Source organism: Myotis brandtii, unplaced genomic scaffold (genome assembly GCF_000412655.1).
Source record: "Myotis brandtii unplaced genomic scaffold, ASM41265v1 scaffold488, whole genome shotgun sequence".
Taxonomy (NCBI): Eukaryota; Metazoa; Chordata; class Mammalia; order Chiroptera; family Vespertilionidae; genus Myotis; species Myotis brandtii.
The window spans coordinates 227,089-246,953 of NW_005368638.1; the positions used below are offsets into that span (position 1 = coordinate 227,089).

Genomic DNA, 19,865 nt, shown 5'->3' on the forward strand with positions numbered 1-19,865 from the left:
CAAGTCACCCAAATAACCCCTAACTTCAGAAAAACAAATTATGACTAAAGAACAAATATTCCATGATGATTTCTGGAAAACTATTTCTTCACTTTAAAAAAATCAAAGTTGGAAATTCTGGGCTGGAGTTTTCGGTCAAGATAGTGGAGTAAGTAAATACTGTACTCACCTCCTCCCACAACCTCATCAAAATTACAAGTAAACTACAGAACAACGATCGAGAACTGCCTGAAGTATAGATCACAAGTCCTATAACTAAGGATGTACAGAAGCACGTGGAGATGGGTAGAGGAACTTGTCCCACACCCAGGTGGGGTGATTAAAAGTTAGAAGGGGCCCTGGCTGGTTTGGTTCAGTGGATAGAGTGTCAGCCTGCAGACTGAAAGGTCCCAGGTTCAATTCTGGTCAAGGGCACATGACCAGGTTGCAGGCTCGATCCCCAGTGGCAGCCAATGGATGATTCTCTCTCCCTTCTTCTCTCTGAAAGCAATAAAATATTTTAAAAAGTTAAAGGGCTATCTGGGTGCGGAGGTCCACCTTGAGGAGCAAGGATTCCCAGTCCTGTACCAGGCTCCCCAGCCCAGGGTTCCAGAGCAGGAAGCAGAAATTGTAAATGAGTGAGACAAAGGGCTGCTGGAGTCCCAGGTGTTCCCTTAAAGGGCCCATGCACAGACTTACTCAGACTCACAGGCTCTGAGCCCCAGCGCTGGGCAGGAGCTCGAAAGTCTCCAGGGACATACAGGGAGGAACTGAACTGTCCAGCAAGGGCTGGAGGGGCAGCTTATTCCCAGACAGAAGTGCTGGCAGAGGCGGTTCCTTTGCTGGGTCCTCCTCCCACAGAGCTGGCAGACGGGTGCCATATCTGAGTCTCCATCAACCTGGCTCACCCTGTTTGCCCATCTGGTGATTCCCTGAGACCCTGCCCCACTCAACTTTCAGGCCCACCCAAGCCATTTCAAATGACTTTTCCAGAAAAAAAAAATAATCCATCAAACTTTTTCTCACAATATATTATTTTACAATAAGAAAGAAAGAAAAACGAGACTGGCAAAGAGAGAAAATACCACAGATTTTAACTCAAATAGCAGAGCCAGGATTAATTTTTAAAGTTTATTTGTCAATTTAAAAACTCACTAGTGGAATAAAGAGCTTAATATAGGCATGCAAAAAGGAAGCCCCGTGAGGTTTTCACCAGGATGAAATGGGATTAGCTTTGTAGTTCTTATAATCTTCTTCACAGAAGAATGCAATTTCAGTTTCATTGGCTGAAAAAAAGACAAACAGAAAATGGAAAATAATTTTAATGTGAAATTGGATTTAAATAAGTATGGAAACCCACATTACTCTGATTTAGTGATTTAGATGCCTAAAGTGAGAAAGATGAGTTATTTGTTTGGTTTCACAGTTCACTAAATCAACAAGAAGTATTCACTGGAGTTATAAGAATCTAGAAATCAAGTAATTTAAAAGTAAAAAGAACAATAAACAAACAAATTTAAAACAATAATTAACACAAGAATCTGGTTTTCAGAAAATCATAAATTTGCTCATTTATGGTCCTCTTAACAGTCCTAGAAAATAACAAACCTTTATTTTTTTCAAATTTGCTACTCAATTACTGGAGGAAAACTCTTTTTTCCTCTGAAATTAGCCTGTAGGTATAATAATTTAATACTCAGAGGATCAGTAGAATATTTTACAGATCACTTTACATTCTCCCTCATGACCCATCAAAATATGTGTCTGAAGAAGTTAATTTTTTGCCTGCTTATGATTAATTCATGAGGCTTCAACAGTATGCAAAGTGAAAGACACAAATTGGCTTCTACCTCAATACCTTCAAATACCTCTAATTATTCACAGGGGATACGGCACAGCTAAAGGACCCGCAAGGTTCAGAGCAGTCACAATTCTTTCAACCTAGCAGGTCAAGGACTCTGTCTTCTAAAACAATAAGTCAGCAACATTATTAATTCAGACTGGAGACAAATCTGATGGAAAGCCTTCCAATTATTAAACATGCAATTCTTTAAGGTGTTTCGCCAACAAGTTCCACATTTGTTTTTTAAATTAAATCAGAAGTTAATACAGTCTGCTTAGCTTTTACAGAAAGAGCAAAAGGGCCTTCAGAATCTCGACAAGAAAACAGACAAGATTATTTGTAATGAATACTGATAAGTCAATTAACATATCCTCTAAAAGCAGACAAGTAAACTCTTCAAGACAAATAAATAGGATAATAAGGAGGGACGCCCAGGATTACCACTTCATTTACAACTCTCATCTCATCATTAGAATATGTCACGAAACAAGGAAATCAAACACTTAGTATGACATTTCATTAAAAATGTTTTTGCTGGTTTTAAGAACATCAAATTTAATGTTTCTCAAGTGTAAGTTACCCATGCTCATTACAGCAAATACAGAAATGTTGAAGAAGAAAATAAAATCACCCATAGTCTCAGACCCTCATTCTAGTCCACTACATGAAGATTCATCTTGATGAAAATCAGACTGCAAACTCTCATCACAATGAGCTTGGGGGGCATAGGGGAGGGTACAGCAGAGAGAAACTGGGAATCAACAAGGAGGGTGCATTTAGTTAGTTGCACCCCCCCACCCCCCGTAGCAAAAAAGCATTTAAAAGAATGGGTAAGAGGCTCCACACTAGGAATCAGTAAAATGTTGAAAGGGGACTTCAAAAAATCCAATATTCAAAGATAAGATATTTTGAGATCTATCCTTTATATAAAAAGCTCCTGGGGTTTCCTTTTGAAGGGAAGCAAACCTAAAAGTAGACTTAATCATTCGCAAGTGATTTAATCATCTTTCTAATGGAGAAGGAGCAAAAGCATCCTGTTCTTCATAATCATGACGCAAGGTTTCATCTACCACAAGCAATTTACATACAGAACTCCTCACAGCACTGCGCCAATACACACTACCTATAATGACAACACTCACTTCCCCAGGTTGACATTTCTCTGTACCCCTTTTGAGAAACTAATACAGCGTACAGCTCCTCAGTACAGTAACAATAGGTCCAGAATAAGCTGATGTGAAAAAAGGACTGACAGAGCATTTTTCTTTTGACAGCAGGTTCTCTTGGATCTAATTAACTTATAGATCAATCCATTATTCATATAAAGTATTTATGCCACCTCTCATAATACAGGCTCAAATGAGATCATCTAAGATGAAGGTTTTATTTTCAGATGAATGCATTTTTTTCAGGAAAACTAGACTGGCAAATGAGTTAAACTCAAATTCATCAGGTTGATAAAAATTTTCACCCCTGCCCGGCAGGTGTGGCTCAGTAGTTGAGGACCAACCTATGAACCAGGAGGTCACTCTTCAATTCCCGGTCAGGACACATCCCCAGGTTGCAGGCTTGATCCCCAGTAGGGGGCATGAAGGGGGCAGTCAATCAATGATTCTCTCTCATCACTGATGTTTCTCTCTCCTTTTCTCTTCCTCTCTGAAATCAACAAAAATATATTTAAAAATTTTTTCACCCCTAACAAATTGGAAAACAACACAAATTAAAAATTAGTTTCTCTAAACATTCAAAATTAAGACATAAAATGAATTTTAAACTTTAGTATTGTGGTCCCCAAATAGAAATAGAATATAATGTTTCTTTTAAATCTATAAAACCCTGTTGAAAATGTTTGAGAGAATGATTTCAAGCATTTATAATGCAAATTTAGTTGCCAATTAAAGTAAATGAATTATGAAAGATTTTCAAGACCTCTACATAATCACCCTTTCCACCATTATCCCTTAAATTCTTGCTTCCCAGATTCTATTCAAATGGCTCTGGAAGAGCCCCGGGAAGTCTGCCTGCGCTGGTCCTCTGGGCAGCTGACTGTAAATTAAAAGTGCTGCAGGCGGCAGTGCACTCGGTGCCCGGTGCCTCGGCATGTGAATCTGAAATGAACATGCAATCTAAAATCCAATAAGCACACTGCCAGTTCCTCCCTTTGTCTTACTAGCGAATGAAATCAAGAGCCCTCCAAATACATTTGTGGATCATTTTAACACTGACTTTCAATTTTAATGACATGAACACAAGCCAGCACATTCAAACTTTGGCTATAAAATCAGTAATTTTGTTTCCAAACAGGACACGCACACACACACACACACACACACCCCTACCTTTATCAGGAATGTAATAATAACGACTTTATATAAAAGAATATAAAAACCAATTTTAAATGTAAAATCTCAAGGAAAATTTAATGCAATGAACTCAAACCCAAATAACATCTCAATGAACTGGCTACTGATGAGAGTTCATGGCAGTTTCCAGCCCGAGCTGCGTCCCTGTCGGCCGAGGTGCAGTGAGGCGCTGCAACTGCCGTCTGAGAAGAGAGATGGACACATGAACACTGACTGTGTGGTTCAGACAAAGAATGACCAGGCCAGGCTGTAATGTGGTAATGAATGCAGATGACTGGCAAAAGAACCCCCAAAACAAACAAACAGGAAGAGCTAGGTGCGGATTCTGTAGCAATTTGAGACCCAAAGGACAAAGTTCGCCCTCCTTCCTGCTCCGGGCAAATATCCTTTCCTCCCAAGTTTCATAAAATCCTAATCCATAAATCATTCACAACCGTGCCGGCAGCTGAGTTATATTTCTAAATGTTCACCAAAGGACGTCAACCATCCAGCAAAGACTGTCCCCCAACTACCGTTTATTTCCTATTTGCTCCAAGTGTCTGTTTCAGATCAGCGGGCAGAGAAGATTTCAAACTACAGTGAGAAGAAAACAGATAGTGAAATAAATCTGACATTTGATAGGCAGGACACATGCCTGTGATTTCCACAATGGTGAGGGGAGGAGAAAGAAGAATGGCTTATAGGAGGCTCCTTCTGGCCCCCTGTTTGGAACCCCCACTTGTTGGGCCCACACCTCCTCTACCCAGTCCCAGACAATGGCTCATAGTATGGCCTACTGTATCTTGTAAAAATTTTCCAATAAACCACAACTGGCTTTGGAAGAGTTTCCCTGATACAATTTCTTTACTTTACTAAACCAGAGAGGATTCAAAAAATGTACTAGTAACAGTTGTAGAACGTAGCAAAACAAAAGATAAAATACAGTAGCGCCAAAAAAAACCTTACATGCAAATTTATTGCTTAGGGGAATTAGTCCATAAAATTACAATAGTTAAAAACAAGGTAAACTTCTTTAAAGTATAAGTAACAATTCTAGGTGAAGCTTTTTCTTCCTTCCACAAAGCAAATCTTTTTACTTATGTATGCCAGCACTGGTCCACAAACACAAACTTCCCCCATCAGGCACAACATACAACTGGGATCTGCAGTGCAGATAAAAGGCCAGAGCAGGAACTGGAGAATTTCTCTGTGAGAAAAGAAATCTTCAAACAGTTCTGCCCCCTGTATTCCCCCCTCCCAGTCTCTCTTTTTCCTTTCATGACTTCTGCAGAAAAGTCATCATGATAAATCTGTTACAATGGCATTATTCCCATGGCAACTGGCTGTGAGAGCAGAGTGACAGCTCCACAGCGAGATCGGTGGTAAAGGGGAGAGTGATGACTTGGATTTTCCTCTTAAACCTCTTAAAAAGCCAACCTGAGCGGCCCCGAGGGAGGGAAAGTCCCCGAGGATAATCACACGCTTCAAGGATCATTTCACACTGCAGCTCTCCAGGGACCTCCTTTCCTGCGCACTGTGGCCTGTTCTCCGAGTACATCTCCGCTGCTCTGGCTACAGCAGGGACTGTGCAAGGAGAGAATGGGCCCAGCAGTGACCGAAGTGGCCCCTGACCAGGGCTGCGGGCTGGCCAGCGCAGGAGCGCAGTGGACGTCCTTGTACGGCCCAAAGACTAGCGAGAACTCGTGCGAAGGATCTGATTCTGATCAAAGGCCTATGGCCTGAAAACGAGGAAGACAAACTGATGGAATTGATTCTCGCCTTTACAACAGGTGACTCAGTACGTGAATCTGAAATTAATGATTAAACCAACAATTAAACCAACAATTCAATATTTTAATAAATTCAAAACATTTGCCAATTGCCTTCTCCAGAATGGTTCCTAAATAAAATAAATATTTTTGAGGGCCTTTGCATGCATTTCTCCGGATGCTTTTGTATCCATGCTTTTACTCATCTCTATGACGAGCCTCTGAAATAGGTTTAATTTCTGAAATAGGTTTATTTACTTCTGTTTTGTTTTACAGAAGCTGAAATAGAAGTTCAGAGAGGCTGAATGGCTTACAGAAAGTCACAAAGCAAGTAAAATGCGAGCCTTCATTCAAATCAATTTTCTCCAACTCTAGGACTTTATTCTCTACAAGTAATAGATGTAAACTGTAGACAAATCTTAAATTACAAGAACAATTAGATAGTATGGTGAGGGGAAAAATCAATTTTTAGCAATGTCACCTCCCTGAGAAATCATTTCTTTTCTCCATATACACATACAGATATGTAAATATGTACATTTTAAAAAATATATTTTTATTGATTCAGAGAGGAAGGGAGAGGGAGATATAGAAACATCAATGATGAGAGAGAATCATTGACTGGCTGCCTCCTGCACACCTCCCACTGAGGATGGAGCCCACAACCTGGGCATATGCCCTGACCAGGAATTGAACTATGACCTGCTGGTTCATAAGTCAACGCTCAAACACTGAACCACACCGGCCGGGCAATACGTACATTTTTAAATAACAAAGGTATGGCACAATATATTCTATGTCCAGTCAATAAATTAAGCTCCACAGGCCGAGCAATACGTACATTTTTAAATAACAAAGGTATGGCACGATATATTCTATGTCCAGTCAATAAATTAAGCTCCACACGAGTGATTCACTAACGGGGAGGCGAGAGAACACGGCCACCTCTCTGAAGACATATCACCACCTCAAAGGAGCCAGAGCTTGAGCAAGCAGGCTCTTGTTGGCATGTCGATAGATAAGACACCACATTAAGTTTGAGGAAGTCCTGTTGGTCAAACTGAAAGTTACAGGTAACGGATACTCCCAACAGTAGTTCGGAAGATCGGCCCTTTCCCAACACCAGCACTTTCCTCATGGCTGCTAGTCTTATAATTACCGCTGGCCCAAGGTCACCCAGCCCGTAAGTGGCAGATCAGCCATGAACCCAAGCACTCTGGCTCCAGGTCTAACTCCTAACCCCTAGACTAGTACACGACATCCAACAGTATCTACTTTCATGTGCATTTCTCATGACTAATAAGGCTGAATTATTTTTCATGTTAGCTATTTCTTCTATCAGTAGAATTTCTTGTTTATCTTTTTCAGACTAATTATAGGTGCTTCTTATAAAATCAGGCTCATACCCTTTTATGTGTCATATATGATGCTAATACTTTTTCAGTTTATTGCTTCTCCTTTAACTCTGTTTACATTGTTTTTAGTGCTTATGGTCATGCTTAGAGCTCTTCTCCTCCCCAAGATTATAAAACTATTGAACTACATTTTTTTAAAATTCTACATTATAACACTCAATCCATCTAGAATTTATTTTTGAATAAAGACTGAGATAAAAATTTTAATTGCAATTCCCCAAATGCTTTGGCAATGAGCCCAACATCATTTTCTGGTTAATTCATCCTTTCCTCACTTATTTGAGATGTCAAAAATTGATCAAATTGCGGAACCTTACTTTTTTTTTTAGTTTGATTTTAGATTTTCTGTTCTTTCCCATAGATCTGTCAATTCCGGCATCAATACCAGTTGGTTATATTCATTATGGCTTTATGCTAGGGGCCATGTGCCTCAATAACACAGGTGCCACCTGCTATAATAATACAACAGCATCTGAAGAAATATATGCTAAAATAAAAAGTTTTTTTCAAATAATAACAATCAATCTTATGTATATGGTCAATCATAATATGAAAAGACACTAATCTAGCAAACAGTGGGGACAAACATAGAAATCAAGTATAATATCTCATAACATGTTCTTTAAAAATCCTATTTAAATTAGAAGATATGTCAGGAACTTACTTTAGCTGCGTATATCACTCAAAAGTAAATCCCTGCCCCAACCGGTTTGGCTCAGTGGATAGAGTGTCGGCCTGCAGACTCAAGGGTCCTCTATCCCTCTCTCTTCCTCTCTGTAAAAAATCAATAAAATATATTTTTTTTAAAAAGTAAATCCCTGACATTTGTGACTAAATAACACAACAAAACACGGAAGGCTTCCTGGCATGGGCCTCCCTGACAGTGCTCCTCGGCAGTCCATGTGCAGCTGTCGAGTGTGACTTGTGCTGTTTCATTAGTCACCGACCACAAAGGTGTGTCAGAGGCATAAAGCCTTCACCTGCTCACAGCTCTCCCCAAATCTTCACTCCTGCTGCCAGATAATCTTTAGGTGAACATATAAGTAGAATTAGAGTGACATCTAATGGTCACAAAATATGTAACAGCATTTCTTTAAACTAGAACTGCATGCCTTTTCCAGGTTGAAAGGCTAATTCGGGCCATTTTTCAACTGCACTCACTAGGCTCCTATTTGAGATTCCGTGACTTGGTCGGCCCGGAGTGATCTGGACAACTATGGAGACCATGCTGCATGTTCTACAAACATCACCCTTCCGTATTCCACATTAGTTTCCACCAGGCCCACTTCTCTCAAACTATCCGTTCATCAAATGAGGCTGATAATAAGCAGGTTATTGAGCAATAACCTGCCAATCATTTAAAATAACCCTCAGCAGAATTCTGAGCATACCTTCCGAAAAGAACTATTTGCATTCGGAACATTTGGAGAGCAGATAACTACTGCCCTCAGTGAGATGGTCTGAATGTACATCATCTCGTCCTCTGAATAATTATCAGGCGGTGCTCAGGGCACCAAGAGTAGCATTTACTCTGCGGCGAGTTATCCAAGTATAATCAGCCGGGCCACCATGCAGGCTGGGACTCCTGCTGGCACCGCACACTCTTTCTCACCGATTCCAGCTGCTTTCAGAGTGTGGTCTTCTTTCAACATGAGTGTGTCATCATCTTCCAAACTCAGCACAAGTTCATTTGTCTAGAAAGAAGGAAAATCTGCATTTTAGCAGTACTTCTGAGCTTCATATGTGGTGAGATTTCGCAAAGACACAGAATTGTTACTTCGGGACACAGCAATAGCCTGAGTCACATTCTACCCCCGTTACCGTAAGAAGAGAAGTGAATGGACAGTGAGCACCTAAGTGCGCACACTGTGGAAAGCACTAGGGAGACAGTGCTACAGCACACCGCTTTAGAGCTCCGCCAACGTCCAGCTGTGTGCTCTCAACAAACTACACGGCCTCTCTTAGACTCGGTTTCCTCATCTGAACAAAAGGAGGAAAGGATACATCTTCTCTACTACTTTGTGGTGAGGATGAAATGAGACAAAGCATATAAAACACTCAACACAGTGTCAGTCACATAGCAAGAACTCTCTGTTAGCTGTTAACTGTTCTCTTGCTGTCACTGCCACACCATCACCGCCGCTATCATCATCACCATCTCCTATCATTATCATCCTCTCATATCATCATCATCACCATCTCATATCATCATCATCCTCTCATATCATCACAATCATCTTAGCCCCCCCCACCACCATCATCATCATCACCACCATCTTATCCCACCACCACCACCACCATCATCATCACCATCATCATCACCATCATCATCACCATCTCATAACATCATCATCACCATCATCATCACCATCATCATCATCACCATCTCATCCTCACAATATTCCAGGACAAATCAGAGAGGTTAAGATACAGGCCCAGAGCAGGGTGATGAAGACCTGGGGTGAGTTGGGGCTGGGAAGAGGGAAGGGATGGGGGTTAAATGGGAGACACCTGTAATATTATCAACAATTAAAAAAAAAAGAAAATGATACAGACCCAGAGTACATGGCTGACCCAGAGTACTCTAGGCTTGTATCTGATCAGTCTGACTTCCGAGGTAAACAAGTTCACCTCGATGGCCAAAATCCACATAGCTAACACCTCGCCCTAGCTAATAAACACTGCTCCCATGTCATATTAACTGCCACCTTTTCTATGTGATTTGGGGTGGGGGTAGATGAATCTATGCTACAATATTTACAAATCCAGTTAAAAATTATAAACATTGGAGAAAATTTTGAGTTGCTATTTGCCCCTAAACAGCACACAGAGGTGACCATAGTTGGGCACACAGTACCACTTGTCAACTAGAACACGGCTGTGTAGCAACGTTTTCTACTTCTAGAGTGCGGCTGAGAGGGAGCATCAACAGGAAGGCCTCTCAGCAGCCAAAAAAGAAGGCCCAGCAGCCATGCTCCACCGGACACACCTTCACTCACGAGAGAGCACAGGGGCGCGACCTCCGGAGCACACAGATTATAAGGGAAAAAACCTTTATTAAAAGTATCATTTTACAATAGGTCATACTCGTGATACAAAAGTCTCTAAGTACATACGGACAGAGAGTGAAGTCAGTCTCCTCCTAACCCCTACCCAGCAGCTATGCAGTTCTCCACAGAACCAGTACCAATTCCTGTACCTCCCAGAGGAGACTGTCCCTGGCGTGTACATGCAGGCAGAGATGTGCATGGAAACTGTGTTCTCACACGTTACTTTTTTTCTCCTAAAATATAGCTTAAAACTTTTCAAAATCAGTGTAAGAGCTGCCTCATAACTTATCAAGACTGCAGCATATTCCACTGAAGGGACACAAACACACATACACACACAGAGTCCCTATTGATGGCATTTAGGTCGTTTCCAATCTCTTGTTACCGTAAACAAACCTGCAACAAGTATCCTGTACATGTATCATTTTGCCTATGTACAAGTTTTATAGGAAAGATAAATTCCTAAAAGTAGAATTGTTGGGTCAGAGAGTAATTGCAATTTTTGTTTTGAAAAGTTGCATTTTGACGAATTTTAATTTGCAAGTTACTCCCCAGAGAAGTGGTACCAACTTACATTAACACTATCAATTGCTGAGAATACCTATTTCCCACACCTTTGCTGACATGTATTATCCAAACCATCTGATCTTTGCCAACTCAATAGATATAGATTAACTACAGTCTTAATTTGTATTATTTTATTATGGGTAATGCTGTGAATATTTTCTGCTTTTTAATGAACTTGTAGGATAATTTTTTAAAATAGAATTACAGAATATCATTATTTACTAACAAAATGAGTCCTTTTCTTTCAGTTAGAAAATTTTCCCGTTTTCATTTGTTCTTTGATTTTTCCTAGAGCATTTTCAAGTAGAATGCTGAATTATGAAAAAATAATTAATGAGCCCTAGCCGATTTGGTGCAGTGGACAGAGTGTCAGCCCATGGACTGAAGAGTCCTGGGTTTGATTCTGGCCAAGGGCACATAACTCGGTTGCAGGCTCGATCCCTGGCCCTGGTTGGGTCACATGTTGGAGGCAACCAATTGATGTGTCTCTCTCACATTGATGATTCTCTCTCTATTGTCTCTTCCCCTCCCTTCCACTCTCTCTAAAAATCAATGGAAAAATATCCCTGGGTGAGGACTAACAAAAAAATAAAAAATAAGTGAAATAAAATGTATCAGTCCTTTATAGTATCATACTTAGAAAGACCTTCACGCTTAGATTACTTTTAAAATTCCATGTTTTCTTCAAGTATTTTTATTAATTTCATTCTTTAAACTTTTAATTATGAAGAATTTCAAACATACAATGTAGAGAATAGTACAATGAACCCTCCATGTACCCATCACCCAGCTTGAACAAATTATCCACTAATGTCCAATCCGTTTCATCTCTACCCCATGGATAAGTTTCACTTTCACATTTAAGTCATTAATCCAATAAAGAAAAGGCTATGGCTTCAACTTAACTGTTTTCTAGATGTCTACACGGTTGTCCCAATAACACTTATTAAATCCTCCACATATTTGAAATGTCGTATTTACTATAAAATAAAATTCCTATATATATTTGGGTCTAGTTTGGACTTTTAATTCTATGCTGTTGAACTCACGGTTCATGCGACAGTACCACACTGTTTTAATTACTATTGTTTTATAATATGTCTAATTAATGCTAAGGCCAGTCACTCTCATTTCTCTCATTTTCCTGACTATTATTCATCATTTATGTTTTGCATATTAGTTTTATAATCATAAAACTATGTTGGGCTTGTTCATATGCTCATGTTTCTTAAAAACTGTTGTTAGTATTTTGTTGGGGTGGCATTAAATTTGTAAATTAATAAAGAAAGACCGTACATCTTCATGCCGCACCTTGCCCTCCAAAATATTCTAAGTATTTCTACTTAAATCTTATTTTGGATCCCTTTTCACATATATATATATTTTTATTAAAATCAAGGTAGAATTTCACATAAATAAAATGCACATATCTTCAGAGGAGTTCAGTTTAATGAGCCTGGACAATTAAAGATCCTCACTAGCATTTCAAAGTTTTCTAAATAAAGATCTCTCACATCTATATATATAAAAGCCTAAGCGACCGTCCAACCGTTTGACCGGTAGCTACAATGCGCACTGACTACCAGGGGGTAGACGCTCAATGCAGAGGCATGGAAACATGAAACAGACTGATGAATCTCAGAGGGAAGCGGGAAGGGAGGAGGGCGGGAAAAGATTAACTAAAGATCTTATATGCATAGAGGCCCAGTGCATGGATTCGTGCACCAGTGGGGTCCCTCAGCCTGGCCTGTGGGGATTGGGCCGAAACCGGCAGTCTGACATCCCCCGAGGGGTCCCAGATTGCGAGAGGGCGCAGGCCAGGCCGAGGGGCAAGAATCTGTGTTATTTTAAACTACAGGGAAAAAATGTTACTAATTCATAATCAATATACAATATATATACCCTCATGCTATTTTCTTTATAATCTGTGCTATACAGTTATTTGAAATCTGACTGAATTTATGGAGGGCATCTATGACCAGAGAAGGGAATGAAATGAAGTGAACTTATAAATAAATACTTCATTCAAAAATTGCTATGGAAACATGCCTCTGAATGAGACACTGTGCTAGGTACTGGAGCTATGAAGAAGCAGATACGCTCCCTGGTCCTTGACTAGTCTGTATAACAGAGTAAGGTAGTTATAGTTATGAGTCAATACAAGGGTCATTGAGATTCAAGAAAAAGGATCACGCTAGTCTGTGTTGTAAGAAGCAAACCTTTGATTGTGGCTTCATAAAAAATTACTCTAAAAAAGTAATGAAACAGAAATGTAAACACACAATAAACACATAAACAAGCAGTTCTCTGCAGGGCAGGTAAGACAACGTTAGGATTGCAGATTTGCTCCCAGAGCCAAGTCCTGGGCCCTCTCTTACACAGTGAGAGCCAAGTCAGAAAAAGCAGATGATTTTTACCTTCTTTGGGCTCCTTCCTTCCCTTACAGGATTAAGAAAATGTAAGAGATTGACTTGCCAGATAATAAGTGGCTTCCTTTATATGTAACCCAAATTTACAAAGTTTTATGCTTATTTTCTGTTAAATATTTGCTTGAGATACAACATGTATCCTTTTTTTAAAAAAAATAATGCATTTAATTTTTTAAATTTTTTGTTAATCCTTACCCGATGGAATTTTTCCATTGATTTTTTAAAGAGAGTAGAAGGGAGGGGAAGAGACAGAGAGAGAGAAACATCGATAAGAGAGAGACACACTGACCGGTTTGCCTCTCACACACACCCTGACCAGGGCTGGGGATAGAGCCTGCAACTGAGGTACGTGTCTTTAACCAAAATTGAACCCGGGACCCTTCAGTCCATAGGCCGACACTATCCACTGAGCAAAACTGGCCAAGACAAAAAAAATTAACACATTTTAAAGGATCTACTATGAACAGGCATATGACTTAGATTTTTTTTTCTTTAATAGAAGAGTAGCCGAAACCGGTTTGGCTCAGTGGATAGAGCGTCGGCCTGCGGACTGAAAGGTCCCAGGTTCGATTCCGGTCAAGGGCATGTACCTGGGTTGCGGGCACATCCCCAGTAGGAGATGTGCAGGAGGCAGCTGATCGATGTTTCTCTCTCATCGATGTTTCTAACTCTCTATCTCTCTCCCTTCCTCTCTGTAAAAAATCAATAAAATATATTTAAAAAAAATAGAAGAGTAAAGCTGTAGTAGGGGTTTTTACAAAATAAAAAACACTATTATGATGAAAATATTTTAGAAGTTCATGTCTTCATTCATTATTCACTAAGTCAACCAACATTGATTACTTGCTATGTACCAGATACTGTACCTTTGATTTATGTGCTTGATGAATAATCTTCAATTTATCTGAAAAAAAGCAAATTATCTTTTTACAAAGATTATTCTAAAACTTCATTTCTAATTGTTAAAGAGAGATGAGGGGAAGGTGGCTATGACATTAAAATATTTAAGTCCTTACTTTATGGACCACGTTCTCTTAAAAATCTACTATGCAGTAAAAGAAAAAATACTTTTGCGTATCATTAAAATTAAAGATTACTGTACAAAGACATTTTAAAGCCTTGGTCTTTGACACACACAGCAGTGTGTGTGTCATAACCTGAAATCAACTCCGCACATGTCCCTCAGAACAGAAGACAAGTGAACCGTATCACTTTATCCTGGTCTTTGAAGTTGCCAAATGCTAAGATTAGCAAATAGTGTAAAAAAATTGTCTTAAATTAAGACAGACATCATCAAAAACAGTTCCAAAATATTCACTAATCACTCAGAATAGATCCAGTGACAGGAGGTAAAATGATCACAGTGACAAGTCATTACCACGCCAAGAACTCAAATAGCATCGAAGATCACTGGAAATCTGAACAACGCAGCTCACGCACAGGGAGTACTGATACCCGCCTGGTTTTCAACCACTGCACAGGCCTCCACATCCACCCTGCTTTATCCAGTCCCTCCTTCACTCCTTCCTCTGTTCGTCCTAAAGTGAGGCTACCCTGTACTTTTCCAATAAGTAATTTCTCCACATTGGGTAAAAGTCTGACTGCCAACAATCAGCTCTTAATCATATAACAGACAGCATTTCACATGTTCAAATTAAGATATTTTACAATTTTAACTCAGTTTTACTTAAGCATTTAATTAATGTATTATGATTACATGTATGTATTATTATACCTGAATAAACTCTTAACCTTAAACTGAACTTCATTTCTATCCATCACACTGTTTGATTCAATGAGGAATCCCAACAGTGAAATGAAATAACAGGATCTATTTAAAAAAACAGATCCTGAGCCCGGCTGGCATGGCTCAGTGGTTGAGCACTGACCTATGAACCAGGAGGTTATGGTTCAATTCCTGGTCAGGGCACATGCCCGGGATGCACATGCTTGATCCCTAGTGTGGGGCATGAAGGAGGCAGTCAAACAATGATTCTTTCATCATTAATGTTTCTCTCTCTCTTTTCATCTCTGAAATTAATAAAAATATATCTGACAATAAATAAACAGACCCTGATTTAACTATGTTCTAACACAGAGGTCCTCAAACTACGGCCCGCGGGCCATATGCGGCCCGCCGAAAACATTTATCCGGCCCGCCAGGTGTTTTTGCCGCCGCTGCCTGTCCTGCTTAGCAGCCGACTCATCCCGGGCCCGCAGTGCGCATGTGTGGAATGTCTGAGGGGCAGTGAACTGGCCCCCTATTTAAAAAGTTTGAGGACCCCTGTTCTAACAATATAGAATAGGAGTACCTATTCAGTTAAGAACTACCACTCTGAATTACCCATTATTTTAAGTAGTCAAATTTCAATTATCTATTGCAATTCTTAATGCAAAGTCAGCCTAATCCTATGTATTGTTAAGAAATAAAAAGAAATCTAATCTAAGTAAAATATGAACATTAGAAATGTAAATATGCCACAACTGCTAAAAATTAGCTCACAAGGGTACAAAAGAAAATAAACAAATGTGGCTTTTGGATCATCTATTATTGAGTTTCCTTCTACACTCCTTTTCTCAATATAGATAGCTATCAGTTTATTACTAGAGACAAGTTAGAGAACCCAATACTGGTTTGTAGTTGTTGCTTAGTAAAAGGACCTTGCTTAACGTCTGTTACAATCAACCTGCAAAACTGGAGTCTGACCTTACCAAATATTAATCATGTTCTGTATATTTTGTAATGAGCCACTAAATTAGAAATATCTTTGTTCTAATAAGTCCTGCAACACACAATAAAAAGGCCACTTTTTTTTAGCAGAAAATAAATGTTCTGAATGGAAATTTTCACCAGATATTTCTCTCCAACAGAAATTGGTAAGACTTGAAAGAGATAGAAAAGAGAATGACGAGCTAGTAAAAGGTGTATTAATGTCCCTTCCTTTGCTCAATGATCTTTTACTTTCCTGCAACACACAATAAAAAGGCCACTTTTTTTTTAGCAGAAAATAAATGTTCTGAATGGAAATTTTCACCAGATATTTCTCTCCAACAGAAATTGGTAAGACTTGAAAGAGATAGAAAAGAGAATGACGAGCTAGTAAAAGGTGTATTAATGTCCCTTCCTTTGCTCAATGATCTTTTACTTGTTTTTACTTCTTTAAAAAAAAACTTCAGAAGCAACATCTGTGGGTATTGTTTCCTTAATGCAAATTCCTTGAGGAAAGTAACCTCATAAAAATAAAAATGTTTTATATTTGTGGAGTATTTAACGTGTTTGCATGTGCACTGTTTAATCTCATGCAGCCATATAAAACAAATAGGATCAGCAGCCCCGCACTGCACAATGGATGTGCCTGGGCAACAAGGATTTAAAAATAAGACAACATGCCCTGTGCTGTAGGAACACAGTCTGGTCAAGGTAAATAAATAATACATGTAGATACCAATTAAATGAGAGGAATCTATATATATAAAAGCCTAAGCGACCTTTACGACCGAACAACCGGAATGACCAGTCAACCGGTCGCTATGATGTGCACTGGCCACCAGGGAGCAGACGCTCAACACAGGAGCTGCCCCCTGGTGGTCAGTGCGCTCCCACAGCGGGAGCACCACTCAGCCAGAAACTGGGCCCACAGGTGGTGATCACAGCTGCAGCAGTGGGAGCCTCTCCCACCTCCGTGGCAGTGCTACGGGGGGGGGGGGGTGGGAGGGGGTTAAAAAAAAAAGCAGAGCTGCACCCGGCTCTCAGCTGGGGTTCCTCCCTGGCTGCCTGCCACTTGAGCACTGCTACATCCCCTGAGGGGTCCCGGATTGTGAGAGGGCATAGGAAGGACCCCACCCATGCACAAATCCGTGCACTGGGCCTCTAGTACATTTATAAATGAATGAAGGGCTCTGAGGAACCTCAGACTGTCCGTGGCCTGGCCTGGCCGAGAGAACCAGCCCTTTGTCCCAGGGCATGGAGACAGCAACTAACAAAACTGAAATTCGCCTCTGTGCCCTTTCCACTCCCTAACACCCAAAGAGTTCTGTTCCCACAGGGCACGTAGCAGCACTGGACAGTGACTGGTGAGAAAGTAACACTTCGGCCTTCCTTGTTGAACACAAAGCAGCAGATTGTTGAGGAGCCAAACTCAGACAGAATCACTTGAAGTCTATCTAAGCCCTAGTACTTCTCTCATTTCTCACAGATAAGCATATCCATTTTTCTTGCCAATTCCTCTGAATAGTGCAGGAATACTAGGACAAAAAGATGTCAATAAGGTAAAATCATGTAAAAGGTACATACCTTCCATGATGACTGGCAGCCAGATCTGAATATAGATACAAACCATGCAGAAGAGGGGAGCCATGTATAGTTTTTCTGCGGAAATGGCATCTGAAGACTAATTCAAGCTTCAGGTGCTATTTCAAGGCATCGTGTTTTGAAAGCCAAGAAGGCCAGAACTGAGAAGTTTCATATTTACTTAATCATACCTGTTATTCCTTTCTCTTACTCAGTATTTAGTATGCAAATTCTTTAAGTCCAATAAATCAAAGTACTTTCCACTCAGTGCCTTCAGCTTCTGCCCGACTACCCCCAATGACCTCACAATTAGTCTCTGGATATTAAAATGCATATGCACGGGGGAAGACTGTGATTTCAAAGAATTTTAGGTCAGAAGTTGCTCTACCAAATGGGAACAGAATTAAAAGCTACTCCAAAAAAATGATCTAGGTAATAAAATATTTATACTTTAAAATGTCTATACCAATTAGCAGAAATATTTATTAGGTGCACCATAATTCTCAAGAGAAGTCTCAGTTTGATGAGTATCACTATGCTGAAGGTTAATAATCAACTGTACTATCTTTATAACAAACAGTGAAACCCAGCTTAGTACTGCCTATTACTACACTTTAAAATCAATAATTGCAACATGAAGGCCTGGGGCAGGGGCGGGGGGAGACAGAGGGTGGCCTGGAGGGGGTCATAAGGGGACATATGTAATACTTTCAACAATAAACATTTAAATAATAATAGTAATTGCAACATAAAAATTACTGCACAACACGCTCAAGTTACTGGCATTTAAAATCTTAAATATCTTCTTTTTACTCCTAGTCTTTAATCATTTCTCCTTTTCTGATTACCCAGCAAAGAAATTCATTTCAGACACAGTTTGCCAACATGTTATTCCTCACAAACAGGCCACTTCCCTGCACAATCACATGTACTTTAAAGACACACTATCAGAATTCCTATATTTCTAAATAAATGCCTATATTGGTTTTTACTTACAAATAGTAAATTCTTTTTTGAAAACCAAATTTAAATTCATATCAATGTAAAACTAATGTGACATACATTAATATATGCTTTAAAAGAATAAGAAAAATTGGTTACCATATTTATAATTTCTGAATGGTGGTGGCAGGCTGGTCCTTAAAGGAATATCTATAAGAAAAAGATCATTTTCATTATAAAAAGTATATGCAGTCTTTTGGTTCTGTACTCCCATACCTCCAGTCTAAACTACTTTAAAAAACAACAACAACAACTGATGGGGCACAAAACAAAGCTGACATCCTGGCAAGGTCCAAGGTCATGTGAAACAAGGGAACCACTGATAAGATGCCGAGCTGCTACTAGCTGAGCCGAGAATTCAGTGACACTACTGAATAAACTGGCATTTCATTAAACATAGAGGGCTGGTGTACAGATTCATGCACATTGAAAGGAAATTAATTAGAAGAAATATTTTAGAGGCCAGGGAGGGACGGCGGGAGGTTGGCTCCAGGGTGTGTCTGGCCAGTCTGGCCCAGTCCCAATTGAGGCCAATCAGAGCTGGGGAGGGACCATGGGAGGGCTCCAGGGCATGTCCGGCTGTCTCACCGGGTCCCAATCTGTCGGACCCCAGCAGCAAGCTAACCTACCAGAACGTCTGCCCCCTGGTGGTCAGTGCCCATTATAGTGACTGGTGAAAAGTTGGACACTTAGCAATATTAGGCTTTTATTTTATAGGACAATCTCACCGATGTACATTTGAAATACAGAGTTCACATGTATGACATTATCTTTTTATATAGTTAATGTTCGTTTAGCATATAAATCTGGAAACCCCTTGAGAGTCTTTGGCCCATAGTGGAAACCAATGATCTAGAACAATCTTAATTCTCTTACCAAAATTTAGGTAACTCAGCAAAGAAAACAAAAAGAGAGCAAATATTCTTTTTAAAACAGTATTACAAACATCGATATTAGCTTTAACTAATACATCTGATGCTACAATCCCTACAGAGGGCAATTTGGTAATATACATCAAAAATAACATGTGCATCCATTCCACTTAGAGAATTTATCATATAGACTTTGCACACTCCTGTGTGTATACATATGTGTGAAATGACATACATACAAATGTAGGAACTTTAGCTTGTTTAAAATAGCAAACGCTTAGAAAAATCCAAAAGTCCTTCACTGGG

General features: G+C 39.7%; 1 protein-coding gene across 10 annotated transcripts in view; it reads right to left on the reverse strand.

Annotated features, from left to right (window-relative positions):
• Positions 1–1,052: 1,052 nt before the first annotated feature.
• The window catches only part of LOC102252818 (chromosome unknown open reading frame, human C2orf76), a 73,285-nt gene continuing 54,472 nt past the window's right edge, over positions 1,053–19,865 (reverse strand). For all 10 annotated transcript variants that reach the window (XM_014547928.1, XM_014547933.1, XM_014547936.1 and 7 more), the window contains 4 exons: positions 18,787–18,837; positions 14,261–14,298; positions 8,961–9,042; positions 1,053–1,265 (listed from right to left, as the gene is read on the reverse strand). In XM_014547928.1, the coding sequence (XP_014403414.1) occupies positions 1,189–1,265; positions 8,961–9,042; positions 14,261–14,298; positions 18,787–18,837 (248 nt within the window). In that variant the 3' untranslated portion in view covers positions 1,053–1,188. The remainder of the gene's footprint in view (positions 1,266–8,960; positions 9,043–14,260; positions 14,299–18,786; positions 18,838–19,865) is intronic.